Consider the following 13,680-nt stretch of genomic DNA (forward strand, 5'->3'; position numbering starts at 1 on the left):
GAATGGAGAAAGGAAAAAAGCCAAGTGAAGCTCTTGGGTTTGGTTTGTTGAGTCTGCCTGCTGTGGGCTCTGGGATCTCCCCTGGTCTGGCTCACACTGACTGGGCACCATGGGCACTGACTGACTTTCCTCATGCCCTCTGTACAGGGTTTGCAGGTCTGTCTTCTGAGAAGGCACTGTGTCTTCTTTAGCCCTTGCTGACCCAGTAGTCCTGACCTCCGAGTTCCCCACCCACTAGGAGGGGGTTTTGCAGGAAAGAGGTTGTAATTGTTGCTGTTCTCCTTGCTTTAGCAAGACAAAACCAAAACCACCACCACCACCAAAACCCCACACGATAACAACAAAAACCGAACAGACTTGATGAAAGCAACTGAAAGAAGGCTTTATTCTAGCTCACAGTTCAAGTGAACGCGGCTTGTCATGTCAGGCAGACAGGCAGCAGGCACCTGAGGCGGCTGGTCTCATTGCTTCCGCAATCAGGAAGCACAGAGTGAAGAACACCAGTGCATTTGATTCAGTACAGCAGCCCATGAAATGGCTCCACCCACATTTAGGGTGGCTCTTCCCACCCTGATCAACCCAGTCTACAAACTACCTCCCAGATATAAATCCCACCAAGGCGACAATCACCACTGTGGAGGGGAAGACTAGTCAAAGCTTCTACCCTTCTCTGTGGTTGACCCTACCTCCTCCAGCCCCACCTCCACTCTCACCCAAGTATCCTCACCTCCTTCACTCCCTCCTCACCCTGCAGACACTTTGCTTAGCATAACTCAGTTCCAGGTTGCGATGAACCTTAGAGGATGTCCTGTCCAACCTCTCCTTACTTTTTTTTCTTTTTCTTTTTTAAGGTTTATTTACTTATTATGCATACAGTGTTCTGTCGGCGTGTATGCCTGCACTCCAGAAGTGGGTACCAGATCTTGCTGGGAATTGAACTCAGAACCTCTGGAAGAGAAACCAGTGCTCTTAACCACTGAGCCATCTCTCCAGCCCTCTCCTCACTTTATAAAGAAGGAAACTGAGGCTCAGACAGGTTACAGAGGGAGTGGGCTAACTCCCTTCTAGACCTGGTGTTTCTCCCTTTGGATCTTCTCCCCTCTGTCCTTCACTCCCTGTGTCTCCCTGTACCCTATCCCTTAAGTGCCTTGAACAAGTGAGGAGGAGAAACCGCACAGGAAAACAAGATAAAGTCACAGGGGTGGTAGGAGGGGTTCTGGCAGCCAGGGCAGAGAGGCGGGTAAAGGGGGCAGGGCCCAGGGAGATGGTAAACAAAAAAGAAAGCCCTCAGGAGCCACCTGGGCCTTTATGTGTCTGTCTCTCCCCCTGACCTTGGAGGCACTACTCAGTCGCCAGGGCCCACCCCACCGGCGGCCGCCATCACTTCCTCTTCTTCTTCTCCTTCGCCAGTCTGGCCTCATCAGCCTCCTGTAGGTCCTTGCAAAATTTTATATTCTTTCTTCCTAGTGGAGTCTTGAAATACCAGTCCTGGGATGGCAGAAAAGCGGGGATTCAGTCCGCTGGATGCAAACTCTCTTTTCCCCTGCAATTTTCTCCCATCCTCCTCCCAGGTGTAGGGGAGCAGTGGGTGTCCCATCACAGCAGGGGCTTCTCCCAGTTTCCAGTAAGTACTCTAGGCCATAGTGCCAGCCATTCTTGAGAGGTGCGGATCCTCTTCCCTCCACCCCTACAGGCCTCTGTGACTCCTAATGTCAACCTGTCTCCAGAGATGGCCATCAACCGCAGCAGCCAGTGCCACCCCTGGTGTTACTAGTCCCCTTCCCAGCAGAAGCCCAAATTCATTTGCCCTGACCACCTCCCGGCAACAGGGGAACAATGCGAGGAACCCCAGACATGCAGAGGGCTGACTGCTGGCTGCCATTGCTGAGCCCACCAGCCCTGGCCTGGCAGCTTCACCTTTAGGGATTCTTCCTCTTCCCTGTAAACTGGATCCAGCCTTGCCAGGTGCCCCACAAACTCGGAGGCAACCAGTGGCCTCTTGGACAGTTGAAGGAGCCGCCGCTCAGTCAGCACTGCCTGGATGGCTTGGGAAATGTGACCAGTGGTGTAGCCGTCAGATACTCTTGCCAGAGCACTGATGTCCAGACTCTGGGCCACCTGTGGTCCCCGGTTCTCTATCATGCGCTTCCAGAGCACTGCAGGCAGAGGAGAGAACAGGGCGGAAGGGTCAGAGAGCCACAGGAAAGCCAGGCCCACAGCCTCTGGCTGTGTCTAAGAAGCCCCGAGCCCCTGGAGAGCTGAGGCTCAGAGCAGCAGTGGGGGCTCGGGGAGGGCAAGGGACTCCGAAGGGTCGGGGTCTCTGGGTTCCATTCCTGGCCTCACCATAACGGGAAGCATAATCCGGCCGAGGTATGAAGAGGATGCGCTCGTAGAACCGGCACAGGCCCTTCATCTCAGCCAGCTGTGGACGGTCAGTTGTGCCTATCAGCATCACACGGTCACCGGGGCTCAGCAGCCTAGTGGCCTTCATGAGGTCTTTCTTTATTCTCTTTGGGTCCATCTGGTCCAAGGAGGGAAGGTTATAGGGTTGAGACATGACGCCTGGGCCTGTGAGACCCCTGTTCTCAGAGCCCATGACTTAGGCTGTTCTTCACATCAGTTCTGAGTGTCACCAGCCTTTTAAACAGAGTGTGAACAAGATGCCAGTTTAGTTTCCAATGGCTTGAGCAGGACTTCCAGTTTTGCCCCGGGCTCTGGTTGTCCAGCACAGCCCTTTCTGCCCACATTGCTCACCATCCTTTCTTCCTTTGGAACCTTCTTATAGAAGGTTTTCTCAGTATTTCCAATCCAGATGACAGAGGGCTGGAGGACCCGGGCCACCTGGATAGGGTGGAGCATAGAAACCAGATGTCAGACGTCCCTGGGCAAGGGTCATATCCCTACCTGGGTCAAACCCCATCAGATAACTTTGTAGTCCCTAGCTTCTATTCGCTCCCCTCTGCCTCTCCGCATTCCACATTCCCCATCACAGGAGCTTCAGGGGAACCCAGGTTCCCACAAGGTTTGGAAGAAAGACGTCCGTTCACGTCCCTGTATCTCAGTAAAATACGGGTCACCCCTAAAGTGTTCAGAAAACCCACCCTGCCATTGTCTCCATCCTGAGAAATCCACCCTTGCTCCAAGCTAAAGGCTGCTGACCTTAAAGACAATGTGCACTAGCAGTTGGGCCCCATTCTTGCCAGGGTATTTGCCCATCACGTTGTCGGGTGACAAGTCAAACAGGTTGGCACCGGTTTCTGAGCATACTGCATGGACCAACATCTTCTTCCCCATGCCGGAGGGTCCCACCAGGAGGACAGAGCGGACATGGGGAGCCATGGAATGTATGTCATGAGAGCCTGGGAGGAAGGAGACAGGGCTGGGGCAGGCCATGGACCAAAATTGGGCAGAAGTCTGTAGAAGACCCTTGAAGGTTCTGCCAAGGCCTGGGGTTGAGAGGGTGAGATGCAGATCTGGGCTGTGCTCCCTCCCCAGTACGTGAGCAGCTTCCCCCAGGCTGCAGCAGCCCCCATGGTAGGAAACTGTGAGGCCAGGAGGGAACTCTGCTGCCTGGATTACGGTGGGTGATACGGAAAGGCACATGACACACTGGTCTGTAAAGCTCCCGGTCTCCGACATTTAATAAGCTCATTCTGAAAAACGAGACTGACGGCAGGATGTCACTTGGGACTGAGCAAGTCATGGACTCACTTGATCTTTAAGGTGGCCCAATCTGAGTGTGACTGCAGAAGGCTCTGTGAACCCACTCAGGTTAGGGAGAATCAGCCATGCCCCCCTGGTCCTACCCAGCTCTGGCTTTTTACTCCCCTGGGGTTCTCACCCAGCCGCAGAACCCCATACAAGGCCATGTTCTGTCGTATATCAAACAGGGAAGGCATGGGCATCTTGTTTGCCAAAGTCAGCGTGGACCCAAGATAGAGGCAATCACCTGCGGCGGACAGGGAGGAGCCACCTGTGAATGGCACTCCTGTGGGGGTCTGAAGGAGAGATCTGTTGGAGGAGAGGCCTCAGGAGGTGGGGGCAAGGGTCAGGAGGCCTCCCCTAGGTGCAGAGGCATGGGAGGGGCCTCACCAATGTAGTCACTCAGTGTCACCAGCATGCACTTCTTTATAAGGCCGATGACGACAAGCTCTTCGAACAATGAGTCCACAGTCCTGGCAGACAGATATAGTGGAGAGGATGAGGGGAAAGGAAGGTGGAGAGGGGGGATGCTTTAGGCACACGAGGAGAGGACAAGGGGTCCCTTGCTAACATTCTGTGATCAGAAATGTCAGCAGGGCTTCTGGACAGCCAGAATCAGAAGCCGAGGTCAGGGGCTGGAGAGATGGCTCAGAGGTTAAGAGCATTGCCTGCTCTTCCAAAGGTCCTGAGTTCAATTCCCAGCAACCACATGGTGGCTCACAACTATCTGTAATGAGGTCTAGTGCCCTCTTCCGACCTGCGGGCATACACACAGACAGAATATTGTATACATAATAAATAAATAAATGTTTAAAAAAAATAGAGAAGTCGAGGTCACTGGCCACGGTGTCAGGGGACAGGTACTCCACAGTGGGTGCCCTGTGTCAGGAGCCAATGCATCCTGTGACCATGCCCACCAGCCTTTCATGGCCACCATTTGAAATCTGGGTTCAGCACAGCCTTCTTTCCCTTCTTCCCAAGCCAAGTGTAGGTGCAACTCTCCTTGTGGGTTGTGGTCCCCAGGCAGCGGGCATTAGCAAGAAGGCGTCTTTTGGCAGGGCCCCCAGTGTTCCCAGGGTGGTTAATCCAGGCACAGATTGAAAGGTTAGAGCCAATCAAAGGTTGGAGTGATAACATGTATGATTATTATAAACCCCATGCGTGTTGTTCTGCTTTGTCGTGTGTGTGTGTGTGTGTGTGTGTGTGTGTGTGTGTGTGTGTGCCATGTTGCCTTTCCTGGATTGTTCACTTTCTCCCTTTACTCTTTGAGGCGGAGTCTCTCACCGCACAGAAAGCTTGCCAGTTTTGGTTGACTAGCTAGCCAGTGAGCGTCAGGAATCCACTTGTCTTCCCACCTACATACCACATCCAACTTTTTGTTGCTGTATGTTGTGTTTTTCAAGACAGGGTTTCTCTGCAGAGCCCTGGCTGTCCTCGAACCCACAGAGATCCACCTGCCTCTGCTTCCTGAGTGCTGGTATTAAAGGTGTGTGCCGCCATCGCCTAGAGGTGTTTTCATTTTTTAAAAATATTTATTTATTATGTATATAGTATTCTGTCTACATGTATACCTGCAGGCCAGAAGAGGGTACCAGACCTCATTACAGATGGTTGTGAGCCATCAAGTTGTTGCTGGAAATTGAACTTGGGAAGTTTGGAAGAGCAGGCAATGCTCTTAACCGCTGAGCCATCTCTCCAGCCCAAGGTGTTTTCATTTTTAAAGGCACTTGGTGGACAAGGTTAGGGGTTCAGCAAGGTAAAGTAACTTCCCTAATGCCACACAGCAACAGAACCAAGCCCAGAAATCAAGGTTTCCCACAGACATGTGCAGCAGGGTTTCACTACCTGTCCGGGGTCAGATCTTTCTCCTTCCTCTTCTTCCCACTCTTCTTCCCAGCTTTTTTCTGGTGGGCAGTAAGTTTACAGATAATCACTTTCTGTTCCTCGCTCACCACCCCCAGGTACCCTCTCCTCCTCAGCCCTCCACCCTCATCTACCTTCGGAATCTTCAGAGGTCTGCCCTCCTCCTTGTCCACGGCCAGACGCAAATTCTTCAGTTCCTGTCGCATCAGCTCATCCACCTGGGGACATGGCAGGGTGTGTGGTGGGCAGGATAAGTGAGAAGTGGTGGGGGGCAGGGAGAGGAACGTCAGGGGAAAGTCGAAGTGGAGAGGAAGTGAGTAGGGGGCCACCAAAGCTTTCCCACTAGGGAGCTGGCAGGTCCCCTTCCCTCCATTGCTCCTGTCTGCATCAGATCTGAACCACGAGAAGCTACCCTCAGCAGCCATTAACACAAGATGGAGTCCACATTCTAGAGCTGGAGCCAGAAATCCACCCTTTAAAATCACGGGGACCTAAGCAGTTACAGGCTTGATGTGGGCTGCTGGAAGTGAGGACCCTACCAAGGATGGGACTGAAGGACAGCATAGCCTTCCAGCAGACAGTCCTGGCGGTACAGTCAGGAGGTTTGCATCTGGTCATGGCTCTGGGCTCCTTCTCCTGCCCTCACATCTTTACTGAGGGGTAAGGGGACACTGGGGAAGTTGGGGACAGTGTGGGTGATGGGACAGCAGGTAGAACCTGGCCTGGGTACAGAGAACAGAGGTTCACAGAAGACTGGCTGGATGCCCAGGGTGGAGACCTGGAGGGCACTAGTCGGGCGGGTTCTGGAGTGGCTAGGCTTTCCAGAGGTGGACAGAAGGCAGCAGCTTGAGGGGAGCCTCAGGCTGTGTGCACACCTGTGCCCTGATCTCCAGCTCCACTTCCTTCCTTTTCTCTTCCCGGAGTGTCTCAGAGTCGAAGTTCTGGCTGGGGTGTTTGTTGTCATAGCGGCTCTTCCACACACCTGACCACATTTTTAAAGAAAAAGGCCAGAGAAAGAGGGAGAGAGAATCATAGCTAGCCTCCTGTTCTTGTTGGCTGCCCTAGGCTTAACTGCTTGACTCCAGAATTCAGAAGAAAACCCAGGCAACCATCACACACTCCTCTAACACCTCTTCATCTGCCAGTGTCGTCCTTAGGGCAGATACCTACTTTCTCCATGACCTGGGGCTCTGAGACACTCCATCCCCAGGCTCAACACACCCCAGCCGGCTCCCTTCTTACTTGTGTATTCCTCATGGCCAGCACTAATTACAGGGATGACTTTGGATGGCAACACTTTGAATATCACTTCTGGTTCCTAGAATGGAAACATGAAACCGACCTTGCCTGCTGACCTGTGCCTGCAGGCAGCTGAGAGACCCTTCCTGTTGTTTCAGGCTCTCCCTCCCTACCTACTGGCTCCTCTGCAGGGAGCTAGCTAACCTTCCGGGCCTTTTCGTCCTTGGTTTTCTTTTTCTTCTTCTCTTTCTTTTCCTTCTCTTTCTCCCTATTCTTCTCTTGTTCCTTCTTTTTGTTCTCCTGGGCCTGTGTCTCCAGTTCTTGTCTCACCTGGATGGAACAACAAGCAGCATTCGGGAGACTGCAGGAATTTCACAGAAGCGGGAGAGCCCAGATGGGTGGTGGTGGCGTAAGCCTTTAATCCCAGCACTCAGGAGGCAGAGGCAGATGGATCTCCATGAGTTCGAGGCTAGTCTGGTTTACACAGTGAGACCCTGTCTTGAAAAAACAAAACGAAACAGGAAGAACCCAAAGCCTGGCGCAGGCGGACTTGGATTCTTACAGCCTGGGGAAACTGCCAAGGTGGAGATACTTGAGGGTGGGGAGTCAAACAAGAAAAGGGTGCTGAGAAGAGCTGTTCTCATCAGAGCTGTTGCCCTCTCGGGGCCGTGTGAGTCTGCAGCCTCAGTGGTCCCACCAGACCGCTCCCTTGCTCCTCAGGGCCTTGGTTACCCCATGCAGTCTCTTTGCCACTCATCTTCCCCCACCCCGACCCCCCCCCCCGCCCTCTCCTTTTTGGCGCACCCCCCCCCCCCCCCCCGCGAACACAACCTCAGCTCACAGGCACTGTCGTCTGCAATCCCAGGCGGTGCCTGTCCCCATCTCAGGAGTACCTGCTCTGGAGTCTTGTCTGCAAAGATCAGGTAGGATCCACCCGAAGCCTCGTCTGGATAGTCCGGGAACCGACCAGTCAGGGCACTGAGTGGATACAATGTAGTTAGAAGATGGTGGCTGGAGGGATGGGTGGGTGGGAGGATGGGTGGATCGGTACCCAGAGGGAGTGGGTGGATAGACAGAGGGAAGGATAAACGGATGGAAGGGCAAAGAGATTGGGGATGAGAGCAAGTACTCCCCCTATTTTGTCCGGGCACCTTCTCTTCTCTCAGGGAAATGGGAAGTCTGGTGTGGACATGGTCCTTAGAGTGGGCTCAAGGTCTGGACCAAGAGCGTTAGAAAGGGGTGAGAGCTGATAGAGAAGGGGACAGTCCTAGAGAGAACAGGCTCTGGGGACAATGGGTGAGGGAGAGAAGGTTGGGACAGCTGCGACTGTGGACACTGACTGGCACTCAATAAACCACTGTCGGATTTGATCCTTCATCTTCTCCTTCATGTCGGGCCCCTCGGTCTCTGTGAGAGAATCGTGGGTCTTTCCTATGGCATCCTGGAATTCCTCTTCCTTTTCCACCTGCCGGACCCTCCGTGACTCCTCCCCCAGGAAGGCCTGGGTCAGGATGCTCAGGTGTGCTGTCTGGTTGGTCGAGGGGAGCTAGGGGAAGTGAAGGGAGGCGGGGGGGGGGTTCACACACACTTCCCCCCACTCAGTCCCCAACACACCCAACACATTTGCCCAGCTCATGCACATGCCCTTGTGGAAAGACCGCATGCCTGCATCAGGAGAAATTGTGTTTGGAGCTGAAATTTGTCTGTGTAAATTACCCTGGTAATGAGTTTGCTAGATGTATCCGGGATGGCCCCCCCCAGCAGCCCTCCCCCGTGAGCCTGAGGCCCCAGCCCCCACGCATGCCCCGCCCGGCGGCCGAGTTGGCAGCCGTTCTCACAGCCACTTTCCCGCCTCATTGGCTCCCAAATGTATTTTAAATATCACTCTGCGCAGAGACAATTACTGAAAACGCTGAGCTCACACTGTTGATGGGCCCAGGCAGCCAGGCTCATTCCTCACCCACTGCTGTTGCCCCCACCCCTGCTCTCCCTCCTGGGGGGGTCCCATTCTGCAGCCTCTTAGCAAGTCTTTGACCTCTACTTATACACAGCAGCCCCTAGTCGTCACTGAGGCTGCACCCCAGAAGCCTTCCTCTTAGTTCCTCTGGCCTTGACCTTGCCCCCCCCCCCACAGCCCCTCTGTCAACCAGGTCTCCACAGGATCTACCCAGGGCAAAGCTCCTCTCCCCAGAGTGTGACCCTCGACCTGGCAAGGCCTTCAACAGATAGTGACTGGATGAGGGAAGGATTGGAGAGCAGAGGGCTGCTCACTCCAACTGGACACACACACGTGCGCATGTGCAACATGCAAGGGTCTCAGCCCCTTCCCAGTTCGTGCCCCCCATGTGCAATCACACTCAGCAGAGCAGAAAAGCTCACCTGGGCTCCCAGAGCAAGTTGGGGGGGGGCGCTGTGACCTCACAAGTCCTGGCTTAGGGGTATATGCCTACCCCAACATGGCTTCCAGTGGTTCCCTGAGACTAGAAGAGGCCTGAGGGAACCACAGGGTGCTCCTGCTGGACCCACCCCTGCAGCCTTTCCTCTCAGTAATGGCAGGGATGCAAGGTCCAGGATGCTCTGGGCCATCCTTTTTCTGTCCCCACCCCCACAATTGAGATGCTGTTGAACATCATCTCAACCTGGGGACAGGTTGAAAAACCCAGTGATTTCCCTGTCCTAATGCTTCTTTCTCCCCCAGGGTCTGTCTCTCTGCCACAGTGGACTCTGGGACAGGGTGCAGAGGATGGAGATGGGGAAGGAGGAAGCCCTGTGTGGGCCAGGGAGGGCTCACCATGCCAATGAACTCCATCTCTGCACGCCGATCCTGCTCAATGCGTTTCCTCTGCAGGTAACCTTTCCACACCTGGGGTTGGGGACACATGCCACTCAGATGCTCTCTGGGCCATGTGACCTCAGGCCTAGGGGGGAGCAGCAGGGGTACCTCCTGCTGACTGTTGTCTCCTAAGGTCTTAGCCCAGGAGGTTAGGGTGGGACTGGAGGAAGGAGGGTAGCCAATGTTCTGGCATTGGACTTACAGATGTTAGCTACCGTGTGGGTGCTAAGAACCAAACTCAGAGCCTTTGCCAGAGCAACCAGTGCTCGTAACCTCTCCAGCCTCGGGAAACTGGGCTAGAATTGAGAGACAACCTCTCTGGGACCTGAGTACAGAGTGGACCAACGTGCTTTCCTAGGTGCCAGACACATCCATCCCAACATACCTTGGTGCTTGGGCTTATTGATAGATAAGGTCCTGTGTTTAGCACCAAGCTGTGGGCCATAGACTAGGGGCACCTTCACTCCTGGGGTTAATGGCTGAGCCCCACTCTTACTGGGAGAGAGTCTACCCTGGCCCTTTTTCTGCCACCCAGGGTTACCTTTTGTATGACAATGGCTCCCTGGTCCTGACTGAATTTCTGGCGCCCATCCTCCCGAATCTTCCTATCCCGCTCCTCTTCTTTCCGAATCTCTCGCATGAAGGTGGCTCGTAGTCGGCCCTGCCTGGCCCTCTCAGCACTCTGCACTAGAATTAGGGCCTCAGTCCGGCTCATTCCTCGAAAATTCTTGCCATAACAGGGACAAAAGAACAGGAAGACATGAGCAAGAGCTTGTACCCAGGGCAGTCACCGAGAATGTACCGGGGGCATAGTCCTAGGTGCTGGAGATCTGCCCTGCAAGGTGTTGGATGGTCCGAAGTGGGAGCAGGGTAGGGCAAGACCTGTCTGTCCTGTAGGAGGACTCTTGGAGGGCGGACCCCCACTATAGTAAACATCCCCGCAGGAAGGCAGATGTTTGGAAGAGACACTTGTGTCAGATGACCAAGGCAATGAACCCCAAGGAATTGGGATTTCTCCCAGGAAGATCAAGGGAGGAAAAGGAAAGTGCTAGAAGCCCGATGCCAGCCAGAGGGTGAGATTATCTCCCAGAAAGAGATACTTAGGGGGTGTACCAATCATTAGCCTAAGTTGCAGGAGAGACTGCAGCCCAGAGAATGGTGATGGGTGGGACTTTGAGGGGACGACTTAGTTCTGCATATTTCTGGCCCTCTATTGGAACCTAAACCTCGTGGGATGACCTGCATTGTGGCCACACTGGATACATCTTTTTCTGCTCTTCACTCTGTTTGTCTAACTAGCCAGGTAAGGGCACACAGCTGAAACTACCTACTTTGTTAAGGCTTCCAGGACTCAGGTGCTGACCCAAACGATCCTACAACATTACCTCCTGAGAAATCAGTGGCTCCAGTCTGGCCAGGATATCAGCCAGCATCTGCTGTCGTGCCTTCATGGCGCTGGACTGCTCCAGCTGAAAATATTTGGGGATGGGGACCTCCAGGTCTGCCTTCAGCGCAATACGGGAAGAAGGAGGGTGAGGAATTTAGAAACCCAGGTCTCTGGCCATCTGCTGGGCTTCTAGCCATGTCTGTACTCCTGATGCCATTTCCCTCCCATCTAGAGGCCTGGGATGGGAAACATGGATGCTGGTTTGTGACCACATCTGAGATAAAATCTGAGGATGCCAAATACCTCAGGATTACAGGAAAGCATCTGACAGTGCCTTTACCATCCTGACTTCTACATAAGAACGTGGGATCTTGGGCAGCCATCTCTTCCACCCTATCCCCAAGTTTCCTGGGAGCTGACTGGGGAAACCTTGAGACTCCTTTGGCTATGGAGCAAGGACTGAATTCTGGCCTCAATGGAACAGGACCAGAGGCTGCCTGGCACTGTGCTCTGAAACCTCTGGCTGTGTGAAACTTGGCTGTGCTCACAGGCCTCCTGGCAGGTTTCAAGAAACAAGTGCAGCTTTAGCGGGTCTGAGGTATTCTCTGGGTTTCCACCAAGCTCCTAGGTGAGGCCAGGGACCATACTTTGAGAAGCAAGCCTCCCTAAGGCCCTACTCATCTATCCCGCCGAGGTTCCCAGGTCTTCTCAGATGCAGTGTGAGGCCAACTCCAAAGCCCTCCAGTTCCTGAGAGTCTAAACCTCAACCCTTGTCATCCTGCTCCCTAACAGAACTGCCTCAGGTCAAGGCCTGCCCAGTCCCTCCAAACCCCACCCCATCGCTGGTGGCTGCTTACGCACTGGGGTCAGATTGAGATCCTGCAACACTCGGTCCAGGCAGTGGGTCTCGCACATGTCAACGCGCACCAGTTCATCCTTGAGCTCCAGCACGCGGCCTGCTACGCCGTCCAGCAGGCGACGCAGCAGCCGGCGCTTCTGTGGCTGCACCATCTGGTCATAAGCCACGTCGAAGCGGCGCAGCAGCCCCAGGTAGTATAGGTAGAGCACCGAGACCCTGTACTGGAAGTTCTGCCTCTCCTGGCCGGGCACCGGTTCCAGCAGAGAAGGCTCTCTCTCCAGCACCTCTTCCAGAGTCACATGGGAGGCCTCCCAGAGGCGTTGGTAAGCTCTAGAGAGAACGTGCTAGCTGTGTGTCTCACCAGCACCACCGGGGGACAGTGAGGACAAGGGGAAAGAGTCGCTGCCTTTCCGGGACTGTGAACTCTGGGTTCTAGAGGGAGTGATGCTCATGGCATCAAAGTGGACTTCAGGAAAGTGAGGGGCCACTGGAGAATGAACAGGCACGGGCATGGTTTTTAGGGCTAGAATAAGGGTCTTCAGGTCTTTGATGGATCAGCAAAGAGAGTGAAGACTGGGCTTGAGAGTCTGAGCCTGGGTGTTCCTGTGAGGGGTAGAAGCACTGTGTCCTTTGTAAGTGAGAGTACTGCTCCATCCACTATGCAGTAAAGGTCTGGAGTTGTGGGTGAGGAAGAGTATGGATATGCCTCCATTCCACAGAGTTCTGGGATCAGAATGAATTGCCCAGGGGAAGTCTGCAGGCTGATAACTGGTCCCAGTGGCACAACCAGGGGCCATGGGAATGCTCAAACCCACTCAGGACCTGCCAGCACCCAGCTCCCCTCTCTGGCCTCAGGTCCAGTGTAGTCTCTGCTTTTCGCTCCCAATGGTCCTCTACTCACCCCTCAGACATGGTGTCTTCACCCCTCGATCCCCTTTTGTGAGTTGGTGGAACCACAGAAGCTACACAGGGCAGAACAGTCTGGCTTGAAGAGTTCTGATCCATTGTACCTATGTTCTAAAGCAGAGGGGTGGGGCTGGGGAGTACAGGGTTGGGGGACACTTGTCTAGGCTGCACACTGAAAGGTCCTTGGGTGATGGCTATAGAAATGTCAGGGCAGAGTGTGGGACAACTGACACTTAACTTGTGCCTACCAATAAATTAACAGTCTCTCTCTTAGATGTCACCTGTGAGTTACGGGGAGGGCGGGTTAAGTACACTTTCCAGGGGCGTCATTCCAACTGCAACTTCTCGTCCAGAGGAAACCGGGGGAATTTTATTACACTGTCAACACACTTCCCCTCCTCAACCTCCTGAGTAGCAAGTGTACAGTTGTACACTCTGTTCGTTACTCTTCTATTGTGATAAAACACCATGACCTGACCAAAACAACTTCCGGAAGATTTTAGCTTCTAGTTCCAGAGCGTTAGAGTCCATAATGGCAGGTCAGATAGTACAGGCAGGCCTGGCGACCGGGGCAGGATGCTGGGAGCTCACATCTTTAACCTCAAGCACAAAGCAGAGAAAAGTGCCAGTAGGGCAAGGCCTTAAGCTCTCAAAACCCACTCCAGGCCGGGCGGGGGTGGCCCACGCCTTTAATCCCAGCACTCGGGAGGCAGAGGCAGGCGGATCTCTGTGAGTTCGAGACCAGCCTGGTCTACAAGAGCTAGTTCCAGGACAGGCTACAAAAAACCACAGAGAAACCCTGTCTTGAAAAAAAAAAAAAAAAAAAAAAAAAAAAAAAAAAAAAAAAAAAAAAAAACCCACTCCAGTGATCCTCTAGCAAGGTCATACTCC

General features: G+C 53.8%; 1 protein-coding gene across 1 annotated transcript; it reads right to left on the reverse strand.

Moving 5' to 3' along the window:
* Window positions 1-1,380: 1,380 nt before the first annotated feature.
* Iqca1l (IQ motif containing with AAA domain 1 like) lies at window positions 1,381-12,795 on the reverse strand. The gene is made up of 19 exons (XM_050123686.1): window positions 12,785-12,795; window positions 11,886-12,213; window positions 11,023-11,142; window positions 10,179-10,364; window positions 9,596-9,667; window positions 8,145-8,350; window positions 7,698-7,782; window positions 7,009-7,134; window positions 6,808-6,883; window positions 6,441-6,547; window positions 5,700-5,783; window positions 5,548-5,606; window positions 4,093-4,175; window positions 3,842-3,949; window positions 3,160-3,359; window positions 2,755-2,841; window positions 2,344-2,521; window positions 1,918-2,156; window positions 1,381-1,488 (listed from the first exon to the last, which is right to left on the reverse strand). The coding sequence occupies exons 1-19, from the start codon at window positions 12,793-12,795 to the stop codon at window positions 1,381-1,383; spliced, it is 2,463 nt and encodes an 820-aa protein (XP_049979643.1).
* Between the last annotated feature and the right edge of the window lie 885 nt (window positions 12,796-13,680).

This window comes from Alexandromys fortis, unplaced genomic scaffold (genome assembly GCF_014885135.2).
Source record: "Alexandromys fortis isolate MF-2015 unplaced genomic scaffold, M_Fortis_MF-2015_v1.1 scaffold_217, whole genome shotgun sequence".
In the NCBI taxonomy this organism is placed as follows: Eukaryota; Metazoa; Chordata; class Mammalia; order Rodentia; family Cricetidae; genus Alexandromys; species Alexandromys fortis.

Bases quoted from the DNA above. Each gene is read 5' to 3' on its own strand.
- Iqca1l (XM_050123686.1), bottom strand. The intron at 6,548-6,807 runs GTAAGAAGGGAG...AAATGTGGTCAG, and splicing joins TGGCCATGAGGAATACACAA to GTGTGTGGAAGAGCCGCTAT. The intron at 5,607-5,699 runs GTAGATGAGGGT...ACTGCCCACCAG, and splicing joins GACCTCTGAAGATTCCGAAG to AAAAAAGCTGGGAAGAAGAG.